General features: G+C 38.8%; 4 protein-coding genes across 4 annotated transcripts; 2 read left to right on the forward strand and 2 right to left on the reverse strand.

Moving 5' to 3' along the window:
• The first annotated feature begins 1078 nt into the window (after positions 1-1078).
• Positions 1079-5744, forward strand: LOC113027222 (olfactomedin-like). The gene is made up of 5 exons (XM_026176842.2): positions 1079-1280; positions 1392-1550; positions 3369-3581; positions 3814-3946; positions 4718-5744. The coding sequence occupies exons 1-5, from the start codon at positions 1245-1247 to the stop codon at positions 5563-5565; spliced, it is 1389 nt and encodes a 462-aa protein (XP_026032627.1). The 5' UTR covers positions 1079-1244; the 3' UTR covers positions 5566-5744.
• A 3842-nt stretch (positions 5745-9586) lies between these two features.
• Positions 9587-12949, reverse strand: LOC113027260 (olfactomedin-4-like). Its single transcript, XM_080304047.1, has 8 exons — positions 12806-12949; positions 12564-12686; positions 12385-12495; positions 12120-12257; positions 11723-11876; positions 10890-11117; positions 10165-10333; positions 9587-10085 (listed from the first exon to the last, which is right to left on the reverse strand). The coding sequence occupies exons 1-8, from the start codon at positions 12857-12859 to the stop codon at positions 9650-9652; spliced, it is 1413 nt and encodes a 470-aa protein (XP_080160173.1). The 5' UTR covers positions 12860-12949; the 3' UTR covers positions 9587-9649.
• Positions 12950-13669: 720 nt separating this feature from the next.
• On the reverse strand, positions 13670-18581 carry LOC113027254 (olfactomedin-4-like). Its single transcript, XM_080304276.1, has 6 exons — positions 18567-18581; positions 18177-18395; positions 17789-17933; positions 17468-17695; positions 16690-16858; positions 13670-16557 (listed from the first exon to the last, which is right to left on the reverse strand). The coding sequence occupies exons 1-6, from the start codon at positions 18579-18581 to the stop codon at positions 16122-16124; spliced, it is 1212 nt and encodes a 403-aa protein (XP_080160402.1). The 3' UTR covers positions 13670-16121.
• A 2447-nt stretch (positions 18582-21028) lies between these two features.
• LOC113027340 (olfactomedin-like) lies at positions 21029-25085 on the forward strand. The gene is made up of 5 exons (XM_026176959.2): positions 21029-21167; positions 21278-21436; positions 22080-22292; positions 22429-22561; positions 23169-25085. Exons 1-5 carry the CDS (start codon positions 21129-21131, stop codon positions 24014-24016), a joined length of 1392 nt encoding a protein of 463 aa, XP_026032744.2. The 5' UTR covers positions 21029-21128; the 3' UTR covers positions 24017-25085.
• The last annotated feature ends 1736 nt before the right edge of the window (positions 25086-26821 follow it).

Raw genomic sequence — 26821 nt, forward strand, 5'->3', positions numbered from 1 at the left:
TTTGCTCTCACATCTGCATTCATGGATGTATGGACTTTTCCTACTACTTTGTTCATTACCACAACTTCCCCACTCCAATCAGTGTCTGTTCCCCATTTTTTAAAATCTACTGCTCCTCTGTTATTCTGGCTTTCAGGTGGTCATTGTTGCTACCTGGTTTCCATCTTCACGTCATCCTGGACGTTAGAGAATGTACCATTTGCTCCAGGACCGTCACCATCTGCTCTGCTCTGGTCTTTGCTTTGAACTGACCTTAACTGCTTTGTCCAGCCATCCAGTTTCACTCAAAAGTGTTCATTGTTAAATACAAATAGATGCTTAACTTCTCTAACTGTGGTACCCCTACACTTAGTGTTACAGTTAGTTTCCCATGCTTACAGTATTTGGAGTATTTTGCACATCTTTAACTGGAAATTTAATGATGGATAGAGTCAACAGTTGGGTCCCAGATGAGATGAGCCTAATTTATGATGTTCATGTCTTAAAGTAATGCTGGATTTTCTTTTAGTTTGGTCGAAGAGCTCTTGCTGTAATATAGATCACAGTTTGCTACATATCAACACTAATTTAACACGATACACTAAGAAAACAAGAAATTCTACCTCCTAGCTTTGACAAGCTCACCTGCCACGCTGTCACCCCTGACGTCATCATTACTGATGACCAAAATCTATGTAGTCAGAAGACATGAATTTTGTTCTTTATCAAAATTGTTCTCCCAAATCTTGACAATTTTTTTTTTATTTTTTCCTACATGCAACAAAAAATATTTGCATTTTCACTCTGTCACTGCTGGAAAACATATGCTTAGGGTTAGGGGTCACCACCAATCATCAAGTAGACCTCAGAAGGTTCAAATAACAACCTAATCTAAAGTATAAAACATGTTTGGGTTTGTTTGCCCAGGTGTTGAGTTTTTTCTGGCGTTATTGAGAACTGCGTGAGAAGTTTCATAAATGAGTTTGTAAACAGAGGTATAAGCAGAGGATATTGCAAAATCAAAAAAAAAGATATTGCATAAAAGAAGTGAGGAAGTGTAAAACTCCTGAGTTGACGATAGCTGTTGTGAAATTCTAGAGTTTGGCCTCTTTAGAGTTTCACATCTGTGCAGATGTTTTGAAGGCTCTGAAGTAGTGACGAAAACCAAACTTGGTAGGTGTGTCCATTCAGATCTGGTGTTTTAGCGAAAAGAGAAGCAGAAAGTTGCTGGTATCAGTTCTGGCTTCATTCCTCCAACTGTAAACATGGTGCTGCTGATTCTGCTGCTGTTCACGGTCACAGTGAGTTGTACCTGACATCCTACACTTGAAAACAGAACATAAAGTTGGAATCTATACTATTTTATGAATATCTATTGTATATTACATCAGTGTTACTGTGTGTGACTGCAGAGTGATGGCCAGGCTCAGCGGGTGCTCGGCCTGAAGAAGGACGACTCATGTGTGTGTGAGGTAAACTCCACCGTGTGGTCTTTCCCTGTTGTGAAGTATGAGACTGTGTTACAGCAGGTTCATACCTGTGAAGGATCTATGAACAGCCTGGCGGAACAGGTAGGAATTCGTTTATTTTAGTGTCATCATTTCTACTTCCATTTCAGATTGTTGTTGTCGGTACATTTCTTGAATGTCAGACTGAAAATGTCAATCTATTCCACCCTGACTAACAAAAATATAAATAAAATGACCCCATTCTGTTCAATGTCAAGAGTTTCCATATACATCAGTGATGCATTCTTTATAATATATATTTTGTCTTTATTCTTTCCTCTATTATTTATTAAAATAATAAAGTGTAATAAAAAACATATGACACTGGAAGGCAGGACAGAGGAGGAGGTAAATGCATCAAAGTGTGGAAAGAGAGTGTGAAGGAGCAGGGGAGTATTTCTGGATAGCATAGAATGTCTAAGTATATATATACATGTATGTGTGTGTAGAGGTGTCATTTTGCGGTATCTGTGGTGCATGGAGGATTGATTGACAAGGAATTGCGGGGAGTTAAGGGAATAATGTACATAAAAGTTGGAAGTGAGTAGCGTGATGCCTTCCACAGGCTTTGGAAGAAGCCTGAGTGTTAGCGTTTTGGCCACAGGCATGTTAACTTTTTGGAACCACAAGTGACTCTGTTTGGATGACAGTTGTGAATGTTAATAGCTTATGCTAGTAAGCTGTATTAGCAAGAAAATGTATGAGTGTACTGCTGAGACTCATGTCTCAAAAAAAAAAGTACAACCTCTGTCATAATAAAAAAGAAATCTGGTCCTCAACCAATTATTTTAAGACAAAAATCAAATGAACTGCAACATGTCACATTACATCATTTTATTATTTATTTAACAAAAACAAAGTCAAAACGCAAAAACTAAGCACATGCCTTGACTTTATCAGCTTCATTGCGGAGGAATTTTGTCCCACTCTGTCTACAACGTTACTTCAGTTCAGACATTTATTTCTGCACAGATCTCTTGAGGTCCCACCACAACATTTCAATCAGGCTGAAGACAGGACTTTGGTGGATTACAAGACATTGATTCTTTTCTCTTTCAGCAACTTGAAGCAGCAAACCAGGCATAGTTTCCTGCTGTGCTTAGGATCATTGTATGCCCCAGTTTGGGCCAAGCTTTAGCTGCTGGACAAATGTCCTCACATCTGACTTTAGACTACTCTGCTATACAGAGAAGTTCATGGTTGACACCGCAATGCTGTGTTTGTTTTTCTCTAACTGTGGTGCTGTGGACTGTGGTCTGTCAAATGGAAAATGTTCCAGAAATCTTGTAGATTATTTGGATTTAACTTTGTAAATCTAAGCCACACTGCCATGTTATTTTTAGAGAGAAGAGGCTTTCTCCTGGCATCCCTTTCAAACAAGTCGTGCTAGTTCAATCTTTTTCTAATGGTCAGCCTCAAGTGGTCATTAGAGGAACTGCAGTTAGGCACTTAAGCACTGGCCTCAGTTTTAACCCTGAAATTTGCTGCATGAAGTAACTATTACTGTGAAAATGGTTTTATCATTGTTGTGCTTCACAGTTTTTTTTTTTTTTTAGTTGTACAATATGCTATTTTTTTTTTTACCCTAGCTAATTTAGCTAATTAAATATAATTTATTCAGGAAGATATTTTTCACATGTTCAGAACAGATAAAACACAAACAGCACTTCTTAAACACTTTTCAAGGTACACATCTGTAATCTCAATAAACAAGTCAACCAAAGTTTCCAGGCAGGTTGTGAAAACAAATTGTATTTTTATTTCACTAGTTATGAGATCGCACAAAATTGCTTGAGTTAAGCCTCTCACACGGTCTTTCTGGTCATTCAGTTATCAAGATGTGACACAGAAGTTTTTTTTATGCTTCTTTGTTCCTTGCAGCTGAAGATATCCAGCCAGCGTCTCCCTCAGATCCAGGCTCAGGTTACCTCCTTGACAGCCAGGCTGGGGCCTTACAAGTACCTGCACAACCAGGGCCTGTACTCTGCTCTGTCTCTGCGCCTTCTGGGCCAGCAGCTCAGCCAGCTAGAGACAGATGTTGGTGTTGTCCACAGCCAGCTGAACAATGCACAGACAAAGAAGCTCTCCAAAGAGGTATTGTGAAACTGCAAGTGGCAACACAATGCATTAAAAAAACAAAAACAAATCTGTAATACAAGAAATATGCTACAATATATCAGTCACAAGCTAGAACAAGAAAAAATATGAAGAATGAGAAAAAATGTATTACATTCGATTAGTCATGATAAAATGAAAATAAGTAAGTCTGTTTAAAAATGAAATGTAATGGGTGTTCCCATGAATTAACCTTCTGACCGTGTGGCAGGTGGTTAAACTGCGGACACATGTGGACAGGTTAGAAACAGCTGACTTAGTTAACATGAAGGCTGTAAAGGAGAAACTGCGCTACCTAAAGAATAATGTGGAGTCCTGCAAATCAATCCCCAAAGACTTCAGAGGTATGTGTGTGCGTACACCAACTGTAAGCATACTGTGGTTAGCTATCGTCTCTAATAAAGGACAGAAAAAAATCACTTGTTGAATGTGTGTGAATGGCTGAATGAGGTTTGTAATAAGAAAGCACTGTGACTGCTCAAATACAGCAGTATATATAAATATCAGAAAAACCTGGATTCTATCTGAAGGCCACCAGATCGTGAGGCTGTGGCTCCAAAAGGTGTTCTACTTTATTTAACTTATTTAACCTCTGTTAACACTTTACTGTTTATGGGCTCAGTCACCAATTTTGAATCATATTGAATACAAACTTAACTGTTTTGTATATTGTGTTTAAATGTTGAATGAAACCACACACTCATCACCAGCTTGTCAACCACAGAGTTCCTACAAGTCATTTTGCAACCAGAAGACACCCCCTGCTGGTCATTAAAGAGAATGCAGGTTTAAAACTGATGATATTAAAAATATGTTTTTCAGTCTGACAGTTTTTCCAGTGTTTTTTGCAAATATATTGCAATGCTTGTGTAGAGGGAGAAGAAAAAAGTTTCCAAAGCATGTACCCAGCCTTTTGATAACAATCTGACACTGTGTGGAAATAAAAAATCCTAATAGAGTGATTCACCTCTTTATCTGTTTTACACATACTAAAAATGTATTGACATCCAAGCATTTGGTTTTCCAGTAAATAATTCAGTCTATATAGAGGATGTTTCTTTTTTTAAATTTCTGATGTCATCACTTGGCATTCCTTCTGATTTCTCTGTTTCCAGGCCAGGACAGAAACTGCCTTAAGGGCTTGATCACCAGCATCAGTGACCCTGTAACAACCAAGCTCAGTCCTTTTGGTAAGAGCTACATCTCTGGTTCATGGGGCAAACAAGCCCAGATGGAGAACGAGGACCAGAAATACAGCTACTGGGTTCAGCCTCTGGCAACTAACCACATCTGGGGCACCACTCTACGTGTTTACCAAAATTATGAAGATTTCATGGCCTCAACAAACCACAAAGACTTTACATTTGCCTCATCGTACAGCCATCCCAACGCCATTGAGGGTCCCAGTGCTGTGCTGTACGGTAAGGCTCTGTACTATAACTGCTACCGCTCTGCAGACGTTTGCCGGTACGACCTGGAGACCAACAAGGTCAAACGGGTGACTCTTCCAGGCACCGGTGTGGGTTTCAACAACAAGTTCCCCTATTGTTACTACGATTGCCGGCTCAATAGTGATATTGATGTAGAGGCAGATGAAACAGGACTGTGGGCTCTCTATGCCACTCTGGGTAACCATGGAAACCTTGTGATCAGCCGGTTAGTTTGGGATGGTGAGACCAAGACTCTCAACGTGACACAGACGTGGGAAACAAGGCTGTTCAAGAAGGCAGTGAGCAACGCCTTCATGGTGTGCGGTGTTATGTACGCGACTCGTTATGTTAATGAGTACCAGGAGGAGGTGTTCTACGCCTTCGACACAGCCACAGGCAAAGAAGACAACTCACTAGCAAAACGACTGGAGAAGGTAGCTAAAGGAGTGGCTAGTCTGAGCTACAATCCCACCAACAAGCAGATCTACATGTACAACGATGGATACTTGCTGGCCTACCAGGTTTACTTCTGATCTTCTGATCAAACAGTTAATGAAATATGATACAGCAACAAAAAAGCAATGATTTATGATGCAAATGCTAAAGTTATATCATATAGACTATTAAGATTGTTCTTCTAACATAATGTACTTTAGTAACACTGAATGGAAACATCAGCTGAGATCATAATAAAGTCTTTGGTAACAATAAACTTAGATTGATCTTTTGCTGGCCTTATTTCACACAAAAAAATGTTTTTGTTGTTATTTGTGACACAATCACATATATATTGATTTTACTTGACAGCTTGCATCGTTTGAATAGTGAGTTTTGCTTTCTTCTTTGATCATTAACAACAAACTTCAAAAAAAGCTTGGTTCCAGCAACAACTTAAAGGGTGATAAACAGATCAAAGTCTTGTTCGTCTGCATAATGCTTTGTTCACTCTCTGTTATTATTCTCTGTGTCTGTGTTCCTCAAGCTTCGGTCCTCGAACAGATTCCTGGGATTTTGAGGGTTCTGCACATTATCTTAGTTGTTCCTAGGAGTGCACTCTGGACAGAGACCTACAGTGCTGTAGAGCCATTCTTCTAGTTTAAGAGTTACAGCTCATAATGTTCCTACTACCAATGGGACCATTTTGGACTTTACCTTTCACATCTGTTCCTGTTGTTCCTTCAGCCTCTCGTAATTCTCATTTTTCCCATGCTCCTTTTTTTCTCTCATGTTGTTGTCCTGTGGGATTGCTATATACACCTCAACTGTTGTTTTCTGCTTCTTTTCAACTACCACTATGTATGATTGGAGATGGCAAACGGGCAGATGTCTCATGTATGTGCTCTTCAAAACCTTAAGTTGTGTAGACAGTCAGTAGAAAATTGGCATAAATGATCTGAATCAAGGTGCAGTATAAAACAAACAAAAAAAAGCAACCTTATTTAGACCTGAGACTCGTGAAAAGATAGACTTGATAATGATAATGATAATATGGAGCTTTAGGTAAAGATGATAGGGCTCCTTCATTTATAAGATCATAATATTTGAATAAGAAATTTGGTCATTCCTCTGAAATAAGCACAATTTTTAGAACATTTAGAACAGGCTGACATCCTCTGGTAGGCCCTGTGATCACTGCCCTGCACCATGGTCCACCATAGGGGCCCTGCATGTTCACCCTGAGCACATATAACAAATGTGAAAAGGTCTGGAGAAGCCGTGGAGAATGTTATGCTGCCTGTAACATTGTTCAGCATGACCGGTTTGGTGGTGGGTCAACTATGGTCCGGTAGGCATATTTATAGAGAGTTTTCAAGACCACTATAGGCTAGGCACTATTTTCATGCCATACCATTAGGACCGACTCTCAGACCCTTCGCTGGTGCACTGGATGCTGTTTTCCTTTCCCCTTATAGCGTCTTCCTTTCATTTTTAAGAAATGCACATAAGGCCTCTGTGCTCTTACTGCTATACTATTTCTGCTGTGGAAACACGATTGTCAGGTGACATTTGCAGAAGTGTCATTGTTCCTAAGAAGCCACCTGTAGATGGTGACATTATGCTGGGATTCCATGAACACACTCACATAACAAACTCACACCCTCCCATGTGACTCCTTGACCCCCTGGCACCCTTAGCATCATCCTTTTGTTTCTTAACATCGTCTTATTGACCTCGTCATCCCAGTTTTATAATACTTAATCGTTTTTTTGTTTTGTTTTGTGAGGGTGGGTGAGTGCTAGTGTCACTAGTGATGACACAGACCTTAGAGGATAAGAAAATGTACTTACCAAAAAAACTTCATGTGTCCATTTCATAAGTTCAAGCCACACTTCAACAGAACATTCATATAGTAGTCATCTAGTATTCACAGGTCATAGTTGCTACTTTTGTGCCTCACTTATTGTTTCTCCTTTTTATATTAGACATAGGAAAGGGTTATGGTGCTGCAGCAACTCCGAATGTAGTCATGGGAAAGAGAGAGTAAATTGTAACGGTCTTTTGCATATGATGATTTGTTGAGCTTTATGTCCAGATTTTGCTCTTTTGTACCATCTGGTGGTGAACTATGGAGGGTACAGTTCTTTGCAGTTTGGGTCTCCACCCAGTGACCTTTTTGCTAGCGCACATAGTAGCTGTGTCCCAAAACGTTGGCTGCATCCTTCGGAGGCCGCATTTGAAGGCCGATTACGTCACAGCCAGGCGTCGAAGGCTGTCCCAATTCGTCGACTCCTTCAAATGCGGCCGACAAATGCGTCCTTCATTTCCCCAAATTTGAAGGATGGGTTGGGTGTGTCCTTCGTGGCCCACCATATCCCAGAATTCATAGCGCGGCCCAGCCAAATTTCTGTTGCCAACAATGGCGGCCGCTACTGAGTTTTAAAAGTAGTCTTATTAATCTTTCTGGGTCACAAAATAAACTTTTAGCATATGTTCAGGTGAGAAAGTAGCTGTGTAAATTACAAATATCTGCTTAGTTTATCAAGACATTGCATATTTGCAAAAGTGTGCCGACGTTTTCGGAGACGTCTGTTTCATTTCACAGTCTCGCACTTCCGGCCTTCTCGGTCTTCGAAGGACCTGGCCCACATAGACTGCGAAGGCCGGGTCCTCCGAAGGATGCAGCCGACGTTTTGGGACACAGCTAGTGTCTGGACGCTGCAGCTCTCGGTTAGCTCCACATATGAATAAAGTAATGTTCAGAGTTAGATAAAGACAAGAAATAAGTGAGAAAAAAGATAGAAAAGAATATATTAAGGCCATAAAAGGCTAGTTACCCCCTCCTGGATGCCAACTCACGAGGTTTGTGTATTTGAAATGTTTGTTTTTGTGATTAATGACTTTTGATTGATTGAAACAAAGCACAAGAATGCATTCTGATGTGATGTTTTTTTTAATTGTTTCGAACGTGAGCAGTTCTCACGGGTTGTCAAGACCAGAATAAACCCTGTTTAATAACTCTACATGGTGCTTACGTCAATCCTTGCGGTAGCTACATAAACCCTATTGCAATTCCAGGGTTTCGTATGTCAGAAAATAATAATAACAAAACCATCTGCTCCTTACCGGGAAATAATTTAAATACAACCTCAGATGAACAACAACACATGACATATAATTTATTTAAGAAAAACTAAGCCAAATGTAGAAGCAGTGTGTAAAAAGATATAAAGCCCATAATTTTATAATCTGTAGAACCATCTTGCAATAACTTGCAGTAATCTTTCTGTATGACTTTACTGGTCTCTGAAATCATTATGGAGGAATTTTGTCTCCTTTACAACATTGCTTTGGTTCATTAAGCTATGGAGGTTTTTATTATGCACAGCTCTCACGGGATCTCAGCTGGGTTGAGAGCTGGACTGACTGTGCCATTGCAACACCCTGATTTTTTCTTTGCTTTTTTAATAATTCAGTTGTAGATTTGCTGCTGTGTGGCATCATTTTCCCATTGAATGACCCCATTTGGGCACCAGCTGTCAGACAATTGGATTCACTATTAACTCCAGAATACTTTGGTGTACAGAGGAGTTTACGGTTGATGCAAAGACTGCAACTTCTTTGCAAGAGCTCTTCCACTTTCAGTGGTCTGCACTTAAATTGTGAGCTTTAAAATGTGGAAGATTTTCTATGATGCTTGAAGGAGAATTTAAAATGTTGCACAAATTAAATTTAACTGTAAATGCATCGGAGAAAGCTTCGCAGATATCTCCTGTAGAATCAGCCACCTAAATGTGATCATGGCTCAAGAGTTGGCAGTTTGTCTTGTAATTGGAAGGTTGCCGGTTCGAGCCCCAGCTCTGACAGTCTCGGTCATTGTGTCCTAGGGCAAGACATTTCACCTGTTGCCTACTGGTGGTGGTCAGAGGGCCCGGTGGCGCCAGTTTCCTGCAGCCTCGCCTCTGTCAGTGCGTCCCAGGGCAGCTGTGGCTACAAAGTAGCTTGCCATCACCTGTGTGTGAATGTGTGTGTGAATGGGTGGATGACTGTGTGTAGTGTAAAGCGCTATACAAATACAGGCCATTTACCTAAATGGCAAATATCACAAGGAGGAAGTAGGGAGGTTTTAATGTTTATTTCATTTATGTGAAAATTGGCTTTAAGCATCAACATAACAATTTACCCAAACAACACCTTGTAGGAAACCATGTTGGAGTCACAGTAAGCATGCAGCATCTGGTCCACAGGGCTGTAATTTAGGCTTTGAATGTTGGTAGACATCTTGTTCATGAAGATGCCAATGTTGAACTTCTCCTGTCCCGTCACGGTGTTGAATGAGTAAAAGATCTCCTCGACCTCCTTGTTAATGTAACGTGTTGCATAGAGAACGCCACACGCCATGAAGGTGTTGGTCACTGCCCGCTTGTAGATTGAAGTGCGCCAGGTCTTTCCAAGCACCGGTGTTTCACCCTCCTCTAGCTTGGAGAGAACCAAATTGCCAAAGTCCTGAGTGGTGGTGTAGACCACCCAGACACCAGACTCATCTGTTGCCAGGTCCAGGTCAGTGTATGGGTAGCATTCCTCAAGATGGCAGAAGTTACCTTTTGAGTTGTACCTGGTTAACAGAGGATAGCAGTGAAAGTTTCTGTCATAGTTATTCAGCATTTCATCCAGTAATGAGGTCCAAGACAAACCTGGTGCCTTTTGGTAGTTGTAAGGTTGTGACACTTTTAGTGGTGAGATTGAATCGACAAACATAATCTTGGTTGTAACAGTTGTAGTACAAAGCCCCTCCATACAGAACATTATTTGGACCCTGGATGGTGTTGGTAGTTGGGTTTGAGGAGTGGATCTGGACGTTACCTGAAAAAGAAGAAGACAAACGATATGGAAGAATAAATGTGAGAAAATAGTTTAACAATTTCTAGCATGTAAAAAAATGTGTCATTAATAAAAAAGAACTGCAAAAAATTGTTCATAAGGACTTTCTAAATGTAGGTCTCAGAAGGAACCAAGGCAGAGCTGACTATGCACGTGTGCAGGACCAGCACTCATTGGTGAAAAAGAAAGATACTATCCTGCGCCAACAAGTACAGTAGTTGCTAGTCCACCAAATGCTTATCAGTCTCTCTCAGTCTTCATTTTCAAATTAAAGTGCACATTAATCTTTGTAAAGATCTGCACAACTGTTGAGCTGAATGCCTCAAATAGTTAGGTATTGTGGATATGCCGAATAAACTTTATATTCTCTATGCTTTCCTTCAAGTTTTACCACAAAATCTGGTAAACCTGCAGGGTGAATGATTTTTTTACATAAAATCAACAAACCACTTCAAAGTGATTGCAATAAAACCCAAAATGCTTTGTTACATAAATTGTACCTCTGACAATTAACCACAAGAAGAGAACAGTTCCTTACCTGGGACGCTCACTCCAATGATGAGAGAACTCAGACTGCTGTAAAGACGAACATAGTGGGCATATATATTACTGGAAGTCAACATGACCAGCCAGTACCAGCTTTCTTTGCCTTCCTCTGGTCTGGGATCACGACCCCAGGCTCCGTAAGCGTACGAGCCAGGATATTCTCCTGCTGTGTAGACCCTTGGTCCAGTGACATTAAGAAGCCGGCTGCGTGGACAGGTACCTGAGGGGAGAAGTGTGTAACAGTTGTTCTTTCTGCTGCTACTTTTATGGATGCAGTGCATAGTACAACCAGCTGTCAGACAAATGGCCTCCTACTTGTCTCTAGAATACTTTGTATACCGAGGCAACCCGATATCACAACGAAGCATGGAGTAGACACGCCGGTTCATTTCATGCTTTGCCTCTCCAAAATGTGAAATGTACACACATGCAGAAGTTGCAATAAGCTGCAGTAACAGTAGAGGGAGATATTTATTTTCAAGCCAACATCAAGATAATCACTGGAAAAGGTTTAAACAGACATTATTAACACATTTACATGTATAATAGATTCTGACAAGTAAGGATCCTGGAAAGTACTTAATACGTTTTTGGTAAATAAGGCAAATGTTGACCAAATGCCAATAATACTTCACATTATACAATAATGGCCTTCAAATAGTTTGGTAATGCCTTCATAACTCGTCTTTGTTTGATGGTTTTTAGTTTCATTGTATTGAGCTCAGTTTAGTTCATGTTTGGTCTTCTGTAAAACGGTTTATTAACCCCTTCAGGGCCTCAGTAGCAGCCATCCAACCCCCAACCCCACCTGGTTGTTAGACTCACCCTGTGGGGGCTCGGTTGGCGTGACGGTAGTGTTCATTTTTTTGTTGCACTTGAATAGATCTGCCTTCAGAGCAGAGTTGACTTGCTGTCCCTTTATCACCTGCATGGTGTCAAACCTCTCCAGCTCTTGCATCTCTGCTTTCAGGTTATCCAGCTTGGAGACAGCAGATGTTAAAAGATCAAGCGAAATAGAAAAATGAATACAACACACTTATCAATATCAAATACTTTTCAAAATGCTCTTTTGACCTAATTTCAAGACTTTTTGTTTCCATAACATAACATAACATAACCTAACATAACAGTGATGATGATTTTACAAGACAGTGTAAAAACAATAGTAAATATGCTCTTTAGAGTGATGTCAGTGTTTTGCAGCATGTGGTTGTGAATCTACCTGTTCAGTGGCGTTAGCAGTGAGGATCTGGTGTTGCTGGGTGGTGCTGTTGAGCTTGTCAATCAGCTGCTTGATCTCAGTCATTTCATTCTCTATAACATACAAGCTGAGAACTCCATACAGCTCTCCGTCATCCAACTTGAGGGGGTAGGGACAAATAAGTAAATACTTCAGCCTACTCCTTTTCAAACAAATAATGGAATGATATTTTGTAATGATTGTGAAGGCACATGTTTGAAATGTTTGAAATAAAAATGAACTGAACTGAACTGAACTCTCCGTCATCCTCCTCCTCCTCCTCCAGGATCAGCACATCTTTGTTCAGCTGGGAAAGACGACGCTCCAACCCCAGCAGCAGACTCTCCAGCTCCACAGTCTGCAGAGGCAGCAGTGATTAACCAGGAATGGAGACACACAGCATGAGAGCTTTAAAAGACTAGTTACCTTCTGCGGGGTGATGTTGCTGTTGCAGTCTGATACGTTGGTTTCAACTATCCTGAGTTTTTCATGAGGGAATGCCTTCTCTGAGTTATTCAGCTCACATGCACACTTTTCTCGTGGAGGAGCCTGAAATTTAAATGTATTTTTAAGTGAAATAAGCAGCAGCATTTAGTGGTATTTGGTATTTGTCACTTCATTCAAAATGGATATTTTATCATTTAAAGGAAGTCTTCAGTATTTCTTACCTGATGTGTGAATGTGAGCAGAGCCCACAGTGAAATGATCACGTACAGCTTCATGGTGAATCACAGAGAGCAGAGCTGAACAAAACCATCTGTAAACTGCTGCAGCAGCTTGTGAACATTCCCGCTAACCTCCGTATGTGAGGAAGTGGATGTGGGTGTGTTTGTATTTCATGCATCATGCATCTCAGTGACATTTGTCACTGTTTTTCATGACATTTTTTGTTAATTACAAAAACTTTTTGAAGTTGTTTTCCCCTTTTCACTGCTGTTCAGCACAGGACATTTAATCATCTACAAATTTAATCAATATGGATTCTCAGAGCCAATGGCAGTAATGACTTACGAAACACAACACTGCATTCTTCAAGATATGATTTTTCTGTGTTTACTGACATGCACATATTTTAGCAAACCCACTGCATCAACAAGTTTCTTTGCAGATTTAAAACTGTCAGTGCAATCTGAGTCTTTGCAACAGTTTGCTCAAATGCACTCTTAAACACTATTAGAACACACAACAAAAAACATAATACAAAATAAACTTTATACAATATATTTACTTACTATAATTTTACTGTATTTGCTACATACAGTAAAGTTTATGCTGGGAACATTTTTTGTTTTATAATGTGTATGAATCACAGCTAAACCTGCGGTGACTTGAAAATGAGACAAGTCGTAAAATAGCCAGAGACTAAAATCACAATGTGTCCAATTGCACCATTTGAATTTTATATTTCGTTCTGGTCTTTATTATTCGTGCAGTGTGTTAGCCACTACCTCATTTTGGTGCACGCTAAGCTCTTTTAACCGTATCACGTGAGCAGTCTGTGCTAAAATAATGCATAATTTATTTATGCCTCATACAATACCAGACTTGGATTAGCAATACATATTTGTCCAAGAAATTCAAGAAATGTAAATTATTTTATTATTTTTATCTATTTAATTTTCCCAACACATAACATTTGTCACTCCCCTAAGCGTCTCATAGTAACGTAAAAGGTACCCTTTTGTCCTTATGAAACGCTCTGAACAGAAAGCCACTTAAGACACAGTGGTAAGACACACTTGAAGCACAGGCTCCAGCCATCCATTCCAGCCCTAACCCTAACCTTAACCATACACATAGTGTTTTCCAAAGTGATTCAGGATCTGAAAGTGAACAGATTTGAGCTTCATGTCACACATAAAACACATTTATAGATTCAACCTGCTCTCATGCCGACGACTATGACAAATTGTGGTATGTTACGTGTTGAGATGAGAACGTGTTGAATAATATTACGAACTGCAGGCAGGTCAGTTTAACACCAGGACTTTTTCACAATATGCTGTAGACAATTTATGATGTAACATATGTGATTTGGACCTTCCCTAAAAAATGTATCAAAGGAAGCTGTCATGAATTTACTAAAGAAATTAAAAATGTGTTCATACCACAGTTTTGTTCTGTGGAGTATGATAAAGACAGCTCTCAGGTGCTAGACACAGCTCCCGACTTCTCTGACAAAAACTAGAGACCACAAAGACAACAGGTGGAAAACCACAATGAAATGAATCAAACGAGTGGACAAAGAACATGAATCCAGATTCCAAGATGGGTATTTCACGGCCATTTGAAATTGTCACTTATACAAGACTGAGGTCTCCAACTGGAAGCAGTCCATCTATTTTTTGCCACCATATTAAAGACATCAGATAAACACAAGGTTAAGCAAACATAGCAACAGTAATGTTAGGCAGTGGATGTCAAGAACCAAGTACAGTCTATCTGACAACACAAAGATAATTGTCTGTTTTGATACAGACATCTCTTAAACCTTTATTTATTGAATAATCACCAGAGATAAAGTTTTGTGTACAGGCAGCAGTCTAAACCTGTTGTAATAACACTCTGTTAACACTATTACAGTCTGCTAGTCAATAAGCATTCATAACTCAGTGCTGTGGCTGGATGATGCAATAAGACCCTGCATAAACGCAGACGGTGACTAATATGTACCCTTCTGCATGTAAATTCTGCATTTACATGCAGAATTTTTGTTGTAGATCCTGTAACAGTGAAGTTTTAGGAACAGAAAGTGCCCACTTTGCACTCAGACTGCAATAATAATTTTTTATTTTTATATTGTGGTTTGTGTTATGCATGCAATGTCTTAGCAATGGTTGAATTTATTGTGTTCTAAGCTCTTTAACTGCTTTACATACACCAAGTTTCCGGTAATACCTTTAGCACAGAGTTTGATTATGTTTTAAAGTATTGCAAACACATTTTTAGAAATTAAAAGGTTTCTTTTAGATTTTCAAATGAAGTCTGAGTTGGTCACTGATATACTTTAGTGGAATATAAGCACTAAAAGAAAAGAATGGGCTTAAACTTAGTTATGCTTAGACTTGATAATCAATATGCTTTGTTCATATTTTCATTTTGAATTGGAAATGTTAAACTTGATTAATTTGCTGTACAGATGTGCATTAGAAGATTTAATTTGTGTTCTGGTTCAAAAGTAGTTCACTTAGGTCTTGGCAATTAGAGGACAACACAAATGGTCATTTAAACTAACATCTACTGCACAGCTCATAACATGTTTTCCAAAGAAGTGCTCTTTTCTTAGGCCTTGGGGCCATTGTTGTGGTCAGCGCCAAACATGATTTAGACTTTAGAGGGTAAAGGATCAGTTATTCATTTTGTAACAGCTGTAACAAAATAAGTAGTTTAAAGCAGGGGTCTCGGACTTCACAACTCAGATTTTAGATGTGTCCTTGATCCAACAAAGCTGATTTAAATGGCTAAATTACCTCCTCAGCATGTCTTGAAGTTCTCCAGAGGCCTGGTAATGAACTATTTCAGGTGTGTTGACCCAGGGTGAGATCTACAACCTGCAGGACACCGGCCCTCAAAGCCTGGGGTTACGAGACCCCTGGTTTAAATCAAATACAGCTTAGATAAATTTGGCAATATTGCATTTCAGCAAATGGTTTAATGTAATTCATTAGAATGTTAGGGGGCAAAAACACAAAAGTATTTGTCACCTCAAACACAAAAATATTGACTCTATTAGAATTTTTTTTTTTACTTTTATATAAAGTCAGTTAAAGATGTCATTAAAAAATCTCTTAAGCCAGTAAAAGACAAAAACAAAAAAATTAGCAAACTAACTAATAAAATTAGCAAATTATTAAACACTGACCATTACTATGAAAATTAACCTTAAAAGTTACCCCATATATGAAGGTTTTTCAGCCCTTTTTTCTGACCTTCAGAAATATTTATTTTACTGGTGCAGTTATTTGAATCGAATCTTTTATGAATTTACTCAAAAATCACTTTATAGTAAACCATGTTGGAGTCAGAGTAGACATGTAGTGTCTGGTCCACAGGGCTGTAGTTCAGGGCTTGAATGTTGGGAGAAATCTTGCTGATGAAGATGCCTAGGTTGAACCGCTCCTTCCCCGTCACGGTATTGAATGAGTAAAAGATCTCCTCGAGCGCTTGGTTGACGTAACGTGTGGCGTAGAGAACACCGCAGGCCATGAAGGTGTTGGTCACCGCCTGCTTGTACACTGACGTTTGCCAGGTCTTTCCAAGTGCAGGTGGTTCACCCTCCTCCACCTTGGACAGGATCATGTTGCCAAAGTCCAGGGAGGTGGTGAAGACCACCCAGACACCAGATTCATCTGTTGCAAGATCCAGATCAGTGTATGGGTAACACTCCTCAAGGTGGCAGAAGTTAGCCTTTGAGTTATATCTGGTTAACAGAGGACAACAGTGAATGTTTTACACTTAAAAAGCAACTCTTATTCATAAATGAATGTTTCCATCATAGTTATGTTTCATATTCTTGCAGTAATGAGCTCAAAAAAAAGTTGTGGAAAAAAACCTAGTGCCTTGGTGTAGTTCTAAGGTAGTAACGTGTTTGGTGGTGAGGTTGAAATGACAAACAGCATCTCGGTTGTAACAGTTGTAATACAAAGCCCCTCCATACAGAACATTATTTGGACCCTGGATGGTGTTGGTAGTTGGGTTAGAGGTGTGGATATAGACATTTCCTGGCAGGAAAAGAAGTGAAAGGAGAAGAAGCAGTGTGATGGGGAAACTCAAATTTAAGTATCATTGGTTGTGTTTTTAGAGAACGAATAAGCAATTTAGATCTACACAGTATGACACATTAAAATATGCACAGTTAGTAAAGCATCAATACATAACATTGTTTAATAGAACTTTATCAGGTAATGACTTAAATTATTCTCTTATGAGAACTATTTACTAGAGTATCTCCTAGGAAGTCTTCCAGTGCAGGTGAAGTTGTTACTTTCTTGCAAACATTTTACAATTTATTTCAAAGAATATTCACAGTTTATTTAAACGTAATATTTGCTAGAATCTGCACCCGATGCTACTTTAGTCAGTTTTTTGTTGTTGTTGTTGTTGTTGTTGTTAAATTACAGTGCATGTTAACTTTCTAATGATCTGTATAACCGGACTTCAACATTTGTGAAGCTCTGCAGTCACTGTCATTCTCATTTATTTTCAGTAACACAAGTTAAAGGAAAACAGGTCTTCATTGTCTTTAAAAAAATCTCAAAGGAATTCGATCCTGTCATCGGCCACTTCAAAGGGACAACTGGCACGTTTGACACTACACAGCAGTTCCTTACCTGGGGCACTCACCCCCCTAATGAGAGAGTTCAGGCTGGAGTAAAAACGAATGTAGTTGGAGTATCTGTTGTTGGAAGTCATCATCACCAACCAATACCAGTTCTCTTTCCCTTTCTCTGGTTTGGGATCACAGCCCCAGGCTCCATAAGAATACAAGCCAGGATACTCTCCTTCTGTGTAGAACACTGGCCCGGTAACACTAACAAGCCGGCTGCGAGGACAAGTACCTGAAGGAAAATTAAAGTGTGTATTAACTGTGAGCCATACTAGTCCTATAGAGGTTTCAACCTCTTAACAATCGCAAGTGAGGCATAACTCACCCTGTGGAAGCTGGGTGAGTGCCTTCACTTCCTTTTTGCAACTGTCCAGGTCTGTCCTCAGAACCTCGATGGTTTGTCGTCCCTTTATCACCTGCATGGTGTCGAACTTCTCCAGCGCTTTCATTTCTGTTTTCATGATCTCCAGCTGAGAGAAAGAAGACATTCAAATGTGGAGCCAAACAGAGAAAAATGTATTTCTTAACATGGCTTGATACTCCACAAATCAACAAAAGGGCACTCAAAACAATGAATATACAGAATATGTTTAACAGAATTAAATGTCACTGTTCTGTTAACACCATCTATAATATCGAATAGTGAAAACACAATAGTAGATGTACACTTCAGGGTGATGTCAGCGTTTTGCAGCATGTGGTTGTGAATGTACCTGGCGAGTGGCGCTAGCAGTGAGGATCTGGTTTTCCTGGGTGGTGCTGTTGAGCTTGTCAATCAGCTGCTTGATCTCATTCATTTCATTCTCTATAAGATACAGGCTGAGAACTCCATACAGCCCTCTGTCATCCTCCTTTTCCAGGATCAGCACATCTTTGCTCAGCTGGGTAAGACGTTGCTCCAACCCCTGCAGTAGACTCTTCAGCTCCACAGACTGCAGAGACAGCAGTGGTTAAACAAACAAACAGTATGACACTATGAGTCGCAGGGTAACTTACCTTCTGTGGGATGATGTTGCTTTTGCAGTCCGATTTGTAGACCGATTAAGGCACAGCCAGGGGACGAAGGCTGTCCCAATTCGAAGGATACTACATATGCAGCCGACAGATGTGTCCCTCATTTCGGGTGTATCCTTCGTGGCCCAACCTATCCCAGAACTCATAGCGCGGCCCAGCCAATTCCAGTTTCCAACAATCGTGGCAGCTCCTTACTTTTAATATTACTCTTATTACTACTTTCTGTGTGACAAAATAAACCTTTAAGATCTTTTCAGACAAGAATGTAACAGTGTACTGAAAATATAGTAAAACACAATTTACTTGTTTTTTAAATATATTTTTTGTAAATATGCATATTTCGATTGTAAAAATACATTCAGAAATGTATCATAATTTCCCAAATATTTGTCTGTTATGTGAGAGAATGATCTGTTAAATTCAAATGTAATACTATGGAAAAATATATAAAATGATCAAAAAGGAATGAGAATAATCAATAATTAAAGGAGTAATTTCAATAATTCAGAGGTAACAAGTGAAAATATAATTAATAGGAATAAAAACAAAAAAAACCATATAAAACATTGCACGACCACGCTGTGCTAATTATATATTTTAAAAAATAAATGTAGAGGTAGGAATTGCAATTAATATAAATCTCAAAGTATTCACAACATTTCTGAACAGAAATAGGCCTCTGCACCTGGGGTGAGGGTGTGGCCATGAAAACAATGTGACATGCCATTGGATGTTGGGACACATAATAACATGACGCTAGGTATCGGCCAATGAATGTGAACTAACAACCACAAGGTCGCGGGTATGGGTGTACTGTAGGAAAATCCTAATATAAAAGTATTTTACTGTGCATTTTACAGTTTTGTTCTGTTCTTGTAGAATATCATTAAAGTTACGTAAATAGACTGTGATTTCACATTTCAAATGTAAATTAACGTTAAATCACTGTAATGTGATGCCAATGTTCACATTTTGGACAGAGAGGACAGATGTTTTGAAAGAGGAGTGAAAGAAGCCATCTATGTCCACTGTGAGCGACCATCTTTGAACAGAGGCGGGGGTTTACGACACCAACTGTCTGCCATCTATAATCCACTTTTGAGTTAATGATTTCACAAATATCTGTCCGTTATTTGAAAGATTGAATTGTTGAATTCAAATGTAATGCTATGGAAAAGTATATAACATGATTCCTATAACCTTGTGTTACATCACATAAGTATTATTATCATTGCTATTTAGGGCAATCGTGGCTCAAGAGTTGGCAGTTCGCCTTGTGATCAAAAGGTTGCCGATTCGAGCACCGGCTCGGACACTCTCGGTATTGTGTCCGTGGTCAAGACTCTTCACCTACTGGTAATGGCCAGAAGGGCTGATATGGCAGCCTCTCCTCTGTCAGTCTGTCCCAGGGCATGCAATCATTATTATTTAAGCAAACTGCTAACTGTATATTTCTGTATATTTACGTATTATGATTCTTATTGCCACATTCATTGACCTTGTTTATAGGTGATTTCATTGTTTAATCACGTCAAAATGTTCCTAATTTAATGTCTAAAAGCACTTGGAAAAGGCAGAATCCCAAGTAAAATTGGCGCAACAAACTCTATTTTCATTACTGAAAATAACTGTATTTTTATGAGAAAGTTATTTTCTGTTATTTTACGGTAGTATTTTGGCGCCCCAGCTGCTGGAATATTACCAATTTTTTAAGATGTTTTTTTTAACAGTGCACATAAAGGCAGACAGTGACTAATACGTGCATCTATTTTGAGACATACATGCTGAATCTTAGTTGTAGATCCTGTAATGGTAAAGTTTCAGGAACTGAAAGTGTCCACTTTGAGTCAGACCGCAATAATAATTAGATTTTTTTTTAATTCTGTGGTTTGTGTTATGCATGCAACATCTTACAGTAAATCATTTATTGTGCTCTTTTAACAGTCTCCAAGTTTCCAATGATAATTTATGATAACGTATAAGGTTTCGTTGCTAAGCAAGTACATGTTTAGAAGTTGCTACTTTTCATTACATATTAATATGTCAATGTAAATGCCTACCTTTTAGGGTACGTAACAGAGATTAGAAGGGCTTAATTTTTTACTTTTTTATTCAGAACTGATAAAAATAGTTTAACATAAAAAAAGGTGATAGAATTTAAAAAGTGTCTCTTGTTATTTAGTTTCTAAGAGTGTATCACTTTTATCTAAGTTCACCCTTGTAAAAATCAGATTAATTTGTTACAATATGCTAAAAGGGCCGTTTCCATTGGTTACAGGTTTTAACATTTTAACGTTAAAGTAAATGTATAACATCTGCCAGTAGTAATCTATAATAATTAAAAAAATTTAAAAAATTAATAAAGTAGGAAATAATCCTGTTAGGAAGGAATGAAAACATTTGGAAATGAGAGCTGATAAATTAACAATACATGAAGGAAGTGGGAGGGGTCCTACAGAAGTCCAGCTTGATGCTTTTAGTTGTGTCATCCAATTGCTTTTAAGTCTGTGACGCAACCCATCAGTGACAGGAAACAGGCCAGCAGGCTGTGTGTTTGTTGTCAGTGAGTTTATTAGAGAAAACAGAGGAGCACTGTGTGTGTTTGTGTGTGTGCATCTTTGTTGGTCCAGTCTCAGTTTTTCCAGCTAAACATGCTGCAGATACTTCTATTGCTACTGCTGTCATCCACGGTAAGTTACACTTCAAAGCTAATGATTTAATATAGTATTTTAGGAGAAAAAGTTATTTGAGTAGCCCGTGAACAGTTCCTCAGGATTTAACCTGCTGTACCCACAATCAGGCTGACAGCCGGAGTCAGCGAGTGTCGGGCTACAAGAAGGCAAATGCATGTGTGTGCCAGCTAAACTCCACCATGTGGCTGTTCCCTGCTCAGAAGTTTAAGTACGTGTTGGAGGAAGTTCACACCTGTGAAGGATCTCTGAATAACCTACAAGAAGAGGTAAGAACTCATGTAGCATTATTTTACTCACCTCTGCTACTTAAGCATAAGTACCAATTGCAATATTATTGCTTCATTATTTATAATTTTTTTATTATCACATATACTATATATTGGTATATAATTTTTAAATGTATGTGTTACTGAAGTTTATATTTTCATATCATTCCTCTGCCACCTTCAACAGATTTATTTTTGAACAACAAAAAGATTTGTAAGATTCATATTGAAAACTAGAAAACCTATGGCTTGTTTGTCTTGTTAAACTTACATTATCAGTTGGGATTTAAATACACAGCCGGGGTCCACGGTGTTTTATTTTTCAGTTATATTCCACATTGGCCTTTTGGAATCTCTTTTCTATAAGTACCTCCTCGTTTATTATACTCTTATACTGAAATTTGATATGATATGAGAAAGTATGCACAGTAAAATAATATAATGTAAAATAATCACTTTTCATAACCATTTCAATATTTGATATTAAATACTTTAAAAAAGTTTAAAAAGCAAAAACACTGAAATACCCACAGAATTGATTTCCTGTTACCATTAATTTTATGTTATTGTCTGCCAGATAATATTTCAACTTCAGTCTGGGATCAGAATATCACAGGATTTTTTTTGTCTACATTTCTTGCAGCTGACGTTCTCCAGCCAACGTCTTCCTCTGATCCAGGATCAGTTTTCCAACTTTACTGCTCGGCTGGAGCCCTACAACTACCTGCATTTCAGGGGCCTGTATACAGAACTGTCCCTGCGCCAGCTGGGCCAGGAGCTCAGCCAGTTACAGGTGGACATCGATGTGGTCCACAGCCAGCTTAACAACTCCGAGACACAGAAACTCTCCAAAGAGGTAGAGCTAAAATAGCAAATGGCAGCAAAAAACAACAGAAAGAAAAGATTTAATGTTATACTATGTCAGGTCACATGTGACCTGTTGTGATGTAACAGAATTATCAATAGAATAATATTATATCCATTTCTGATAGGCTGATAGACTACATAAACATGTAAACAAGATGCAAACAATAGACACGCTTAACATGAAGACTGTGAAGGAGAAACTGCGCTACCTAAAGAATAATGTGGAGACCTGCAAGTCAATCCCCAAAGACTTCAGAGGTATGTGTGTGTGTGTGTGTGTATGTGTGTGTGTGTGTGTGTGTGTGGTGTACATGTTTAGATATCTTTGTGAGGACAGAAAATTAACATGCTGCTATACTTATGCGGACGAAATGCCCGTTCACACGAGTTTGAGGCTCAAAATGTGATTTTAGTGTCAGGGTTACAACAGGGTTAGGGTTAGGCATTATTTTTGATGGTTAGGTTTAGACTAGGTGGCTGGGGAAAGCATTATGTCAATTAGATGTCCTCACTATGATATGAAAAAATTGTGGGTGTGTGGGATTGTCAGTGAGAGACAATTATCAATTAATTTGTAATAATCAATTATTCCTGAACACAGTATTTCTCAGTGATTGGGGTATTGGACTTTCTTTGTATTTTGATTCTACCTATGCACAAGGAATGGTGAAGAAGACCCAGTACAAAGTCGTGTCACTCAAGAACTACAAGAACTAGCTTATTTTCCCTGATCCTGTCTGAAAATAATATTTGAGCCAAACAGACACTCTCACGGGATCATAAATAAATGATCCCGATAGGTGACAATGATTGACTGTATCTTATTATCTCCTTCAGAAACCTCCTGATCTTTCTGCCTTTCCAGGTCATGACAGGCACTGCCTCAGAGGTCTGATCACCAACATCAGTGACCCTATCACAGCTAAAGTCAGTCCTCATGGTAAGAGCTATATCTCTGGTTCGTGGGGAAAACAAGCCCAGAAAGAGAGCGAGGGGCAGAAGAACAGTTACTGGGTTCAACCTCTGCTAAGCAGCCACATCTGGGGCAACACTGTGCGCCTTTACCAAACCTATGAAGACCTCATGGCCTCAACAAACCACAGAGAATTTACCTTTGCTTCATCTTACAGTCATCCCAGCACAAATGAAGGTCCGAACGCCGTCCTGTATGGCGAGGCTCTGTATTATCACTGCTACCGCTCTGCAGACATTTGCCGGTATGACCTGGAGACCAACGAGGTCAAACGGGTGACTCTTCCAGGCACCGGTGTGGGTTTCAACAACAAGTTCCCCTATTGTTACTACGATTGCCGGCTCAATAGTGATGTTGATGTAGAGGCAGATGAAACAGGACTGTGGGCTCTCTATGCCACTATAGGTAACCATGGTAACCTCGTGATCAGCCGCTTAGTTTGGGACAGCGAGGTGAAGAGTCTCAACGTGACACAGACGTGGGAAACGAGGTTGTTCAAGAAGGCAGTAAGTAACGCCTTCATGGTGTGCGGTGTGATGTATGCGACTCGTTACGTTAATGAGTACCGGGAGGAGGTGTTCTACGCCTTCGACACAGCCACAGGCAAAGAAGACAACTCACTAGCAATACCACTGGAGAAGGTAGCTAAAGCAGTGGCTAGTCTAAGCTACAATCCCACCAACAAGCAGATCTACATGTACAACGATGGATACTTGCTGGCCTACCAGGTTTACTTCTGATCTAAAGCTTGTTAAACAGTTAGAAAAAAGCAATGATTTAAAGTTCAGTTTGAGGACTATTTTATGCAAGCAATACAAATATCACAAATATGTCATGTATGCTGTAAAAAATTAAAAAAATCTATCTATCTATCTATCTATCTATCTATCTATCTATCTATCTATCTATCTATCTATCTATCTATCTATCTATCTATCCATCTATCCATCTATCTATCTATCTAGGCCTAGCTTGAGGGTACACGTTAATATTTTAGCTGTTATGGGGCTACAACTCTTGATGCTTCCTCTACCATGGGGGCTGCTTTGGACTTTATCTTCCATATCTGCTTCCATTGCTGCACATGGACGTCCCTCTCCTGTCCTGGTTCTGCTGGAGGTTCCTTCCTGTTAAAAAGGAGTTTTTCCTTACCACTGTCGTCAAATCACTTGCTCATTGGAGTGATATGATTGTTGGGGTTTCTCTGTTTTTTTATATTATTATAGGGTTTTTACAATATAAAATGCCTTGAGGGAAGTGTTGTTGTGACTTAGTGCTATATAAATAAAACTGAACTGAATTCAAATTTAGGGTTTTGGTGTTGCAGAAACTATGTAATGTAAATGAGAAAGTAAACACTATTTCAAATTTAGGGTTTTGCATATTAGCAAATATTAACAAAAATCATTGGAACCTTAAAAGAAAATTATTTAAATACAAACTCAGATGAAAACATGACATATTTCATCATGTCACTTATTTAACAAAATATATAATCAATGTGAAAAATTAAGTGCAGTGTACTCTATGATTCAGTAAATTGTAGAGACACGTGTATAATCTTTTTGAGAAACTTTATCAGTCAGTCAGATTATTATTGACACATTTTGACTCTCTTTTCTTTACAAAAATTGTTCATTCGATTAAGGTTCTCAGGCATTGATTTGTGCACTTGTATTATGAACCATAAATGTGTAACATTTTATCTGATACTTGAAGGAGAAACGAAAATGTTATCCATTGTAAATTTCAGTCATTGTAAATGCACTGCAAAAAATTAAATTAAATTAAAAAAACTTTTTCTACTCACATTTTATGTTTTTTGTTAATACAGTATGTCAAAATGAAAACATAACTATAAATTCAGACACGTGAGGTCGTGCTGAAAACAATGATACCAAACAAAAATAGTTTTTAAAGGTGAAATGTAGAGGAAACATCAAAAGTAGTTAAAAATGTCCAATTATACCCTGGACCCCCAGAGGGTTAAAAAAATGTTTAACCCTCTGGGGTCCAGGCCCAGTAAGGCAATAGTTACTTTTCAAGTAATTAATTACTTTTAGAATCTTGTAACTCAGTTACTAACTCAGTTACTTTTTGAAGAAGTAACTATAATTAATTACTTAAAGTAACTTGCCCAACACTGCATATTAAAAAAAAGCTAGTAAATGTTGTGATATTTTGATACCATGGTAGCATTAACAGGATATTGTTTTATAGTGATATTATACAGGAAAACTGTTACTCAATAAGGCCCATTTACTAGTTGTTTTTCTCTTTCTCTGTAACCTAAGAATTAATGTGTAAGAATCACAGGATGGTACCTCAAGGTTGAAAACACCACAGAGATCACTTCCTTACTCCCATCCTCCCTTCCTTATCTCTTAGAAAGGAGCTTGTTAAAGGCCAGGTGGTTCGTTTCAGAATTCACTAATGAAAGAACTCTGTATTCTATGTCTAGGAGTGTATTTTGCTGGGATAATCATAAATTGTAGCTGAACTGATAAACTACACAAAGGATACTTCTTTGCTCACAAGGCAGGAAGACGTTCCCTTATTTGGTCTGTACCGGTTTGAACTGAGAATCTGTTGACACACGAACCTTTTTCCTCTATATATACTGTTGTAAGATGAATAAACCTTTGTACGAATAAACCGTACAGTTTCTGTGTCGTTTTGTTCTCCCAGTTGCTCCCGACGTCGTAACTAACACGCTGAATGGCATATTTGACTGTTACTTGAGAATATTTCTTTGAGTTCTATAGGTTATGGACAATCTCTGCTGATAGGTGCTCACGCCTCGGAGGAAACCCGATCCACGGAGAAACCCGGGACGGAGATTTCTTTCAATTTGGTGTCAGAAGTGGGATTTGCTGACGAAGGTAAATACGTGTCTTTTTTTTATTTATAAGACTGTATTATACCTTTCTCAGTGATTCATAGAGAAACGGGATATACTGACGAAGTTTTCCTTAGTGGCCCAGATAAATGGGGTACACTGACGACTTCCTTAGCCCCGATTAAAGTAAATTAAAAGCAGAGAGATACAGGAGGTTGCCTGTTGTTTTGAAAACGAAAATTGCTAGCAATAAAATCGAAAGTAACCTCAACTTTGCCTCAGCAAAAATACTAACATAAATCCTTCAAGCGTGTAAACCCCTCTGGAAATCACTGAACATGGGTCAGAATAATTCAAAGACCTCAGACAGGTCCGAAAAAAAAATCGAAATTAACTGCAAAACAAAATAAAATAAAATATAAAGTCACAAATAACGGCTCAGTACGACTCCCACTTCCGGTCACGTGTAATCCACGTCCGTGAATCGGTGAAGACTTTCATGATTACGTATCCAGAACATGTGGAAGTGCTTACGTGACTGACTTTGTCTACAACTTAAGAACTGTAAGTTCAATGCATTCTAATTTATTTCCGGAGCCCTATCCCGAACGATTATCGCCAGAAAACAGGTCAGTAGAAATGTTGAATATCATTTGCGATAAGAAAAGTAGTCTGCTTAAAAAATCCTGTAGAAAATATATGATAG

The sequence above is a fragment of the Astatotilapia calliptera genome, chromosome 7 (genome assembly GCF_964374335.1).
Source record: "Astatotilapia calliptera chromosome 7, fAstCal68.1, whole genome shotgun sequence".
In the NCBI taxonomy this organism is placed as follows: Eukaryota; Metazoa; Chordata; class Actinopteri; order Cichliformes; family Cichlidae; genus Astatotilapia; species Astatotilapia calliptera.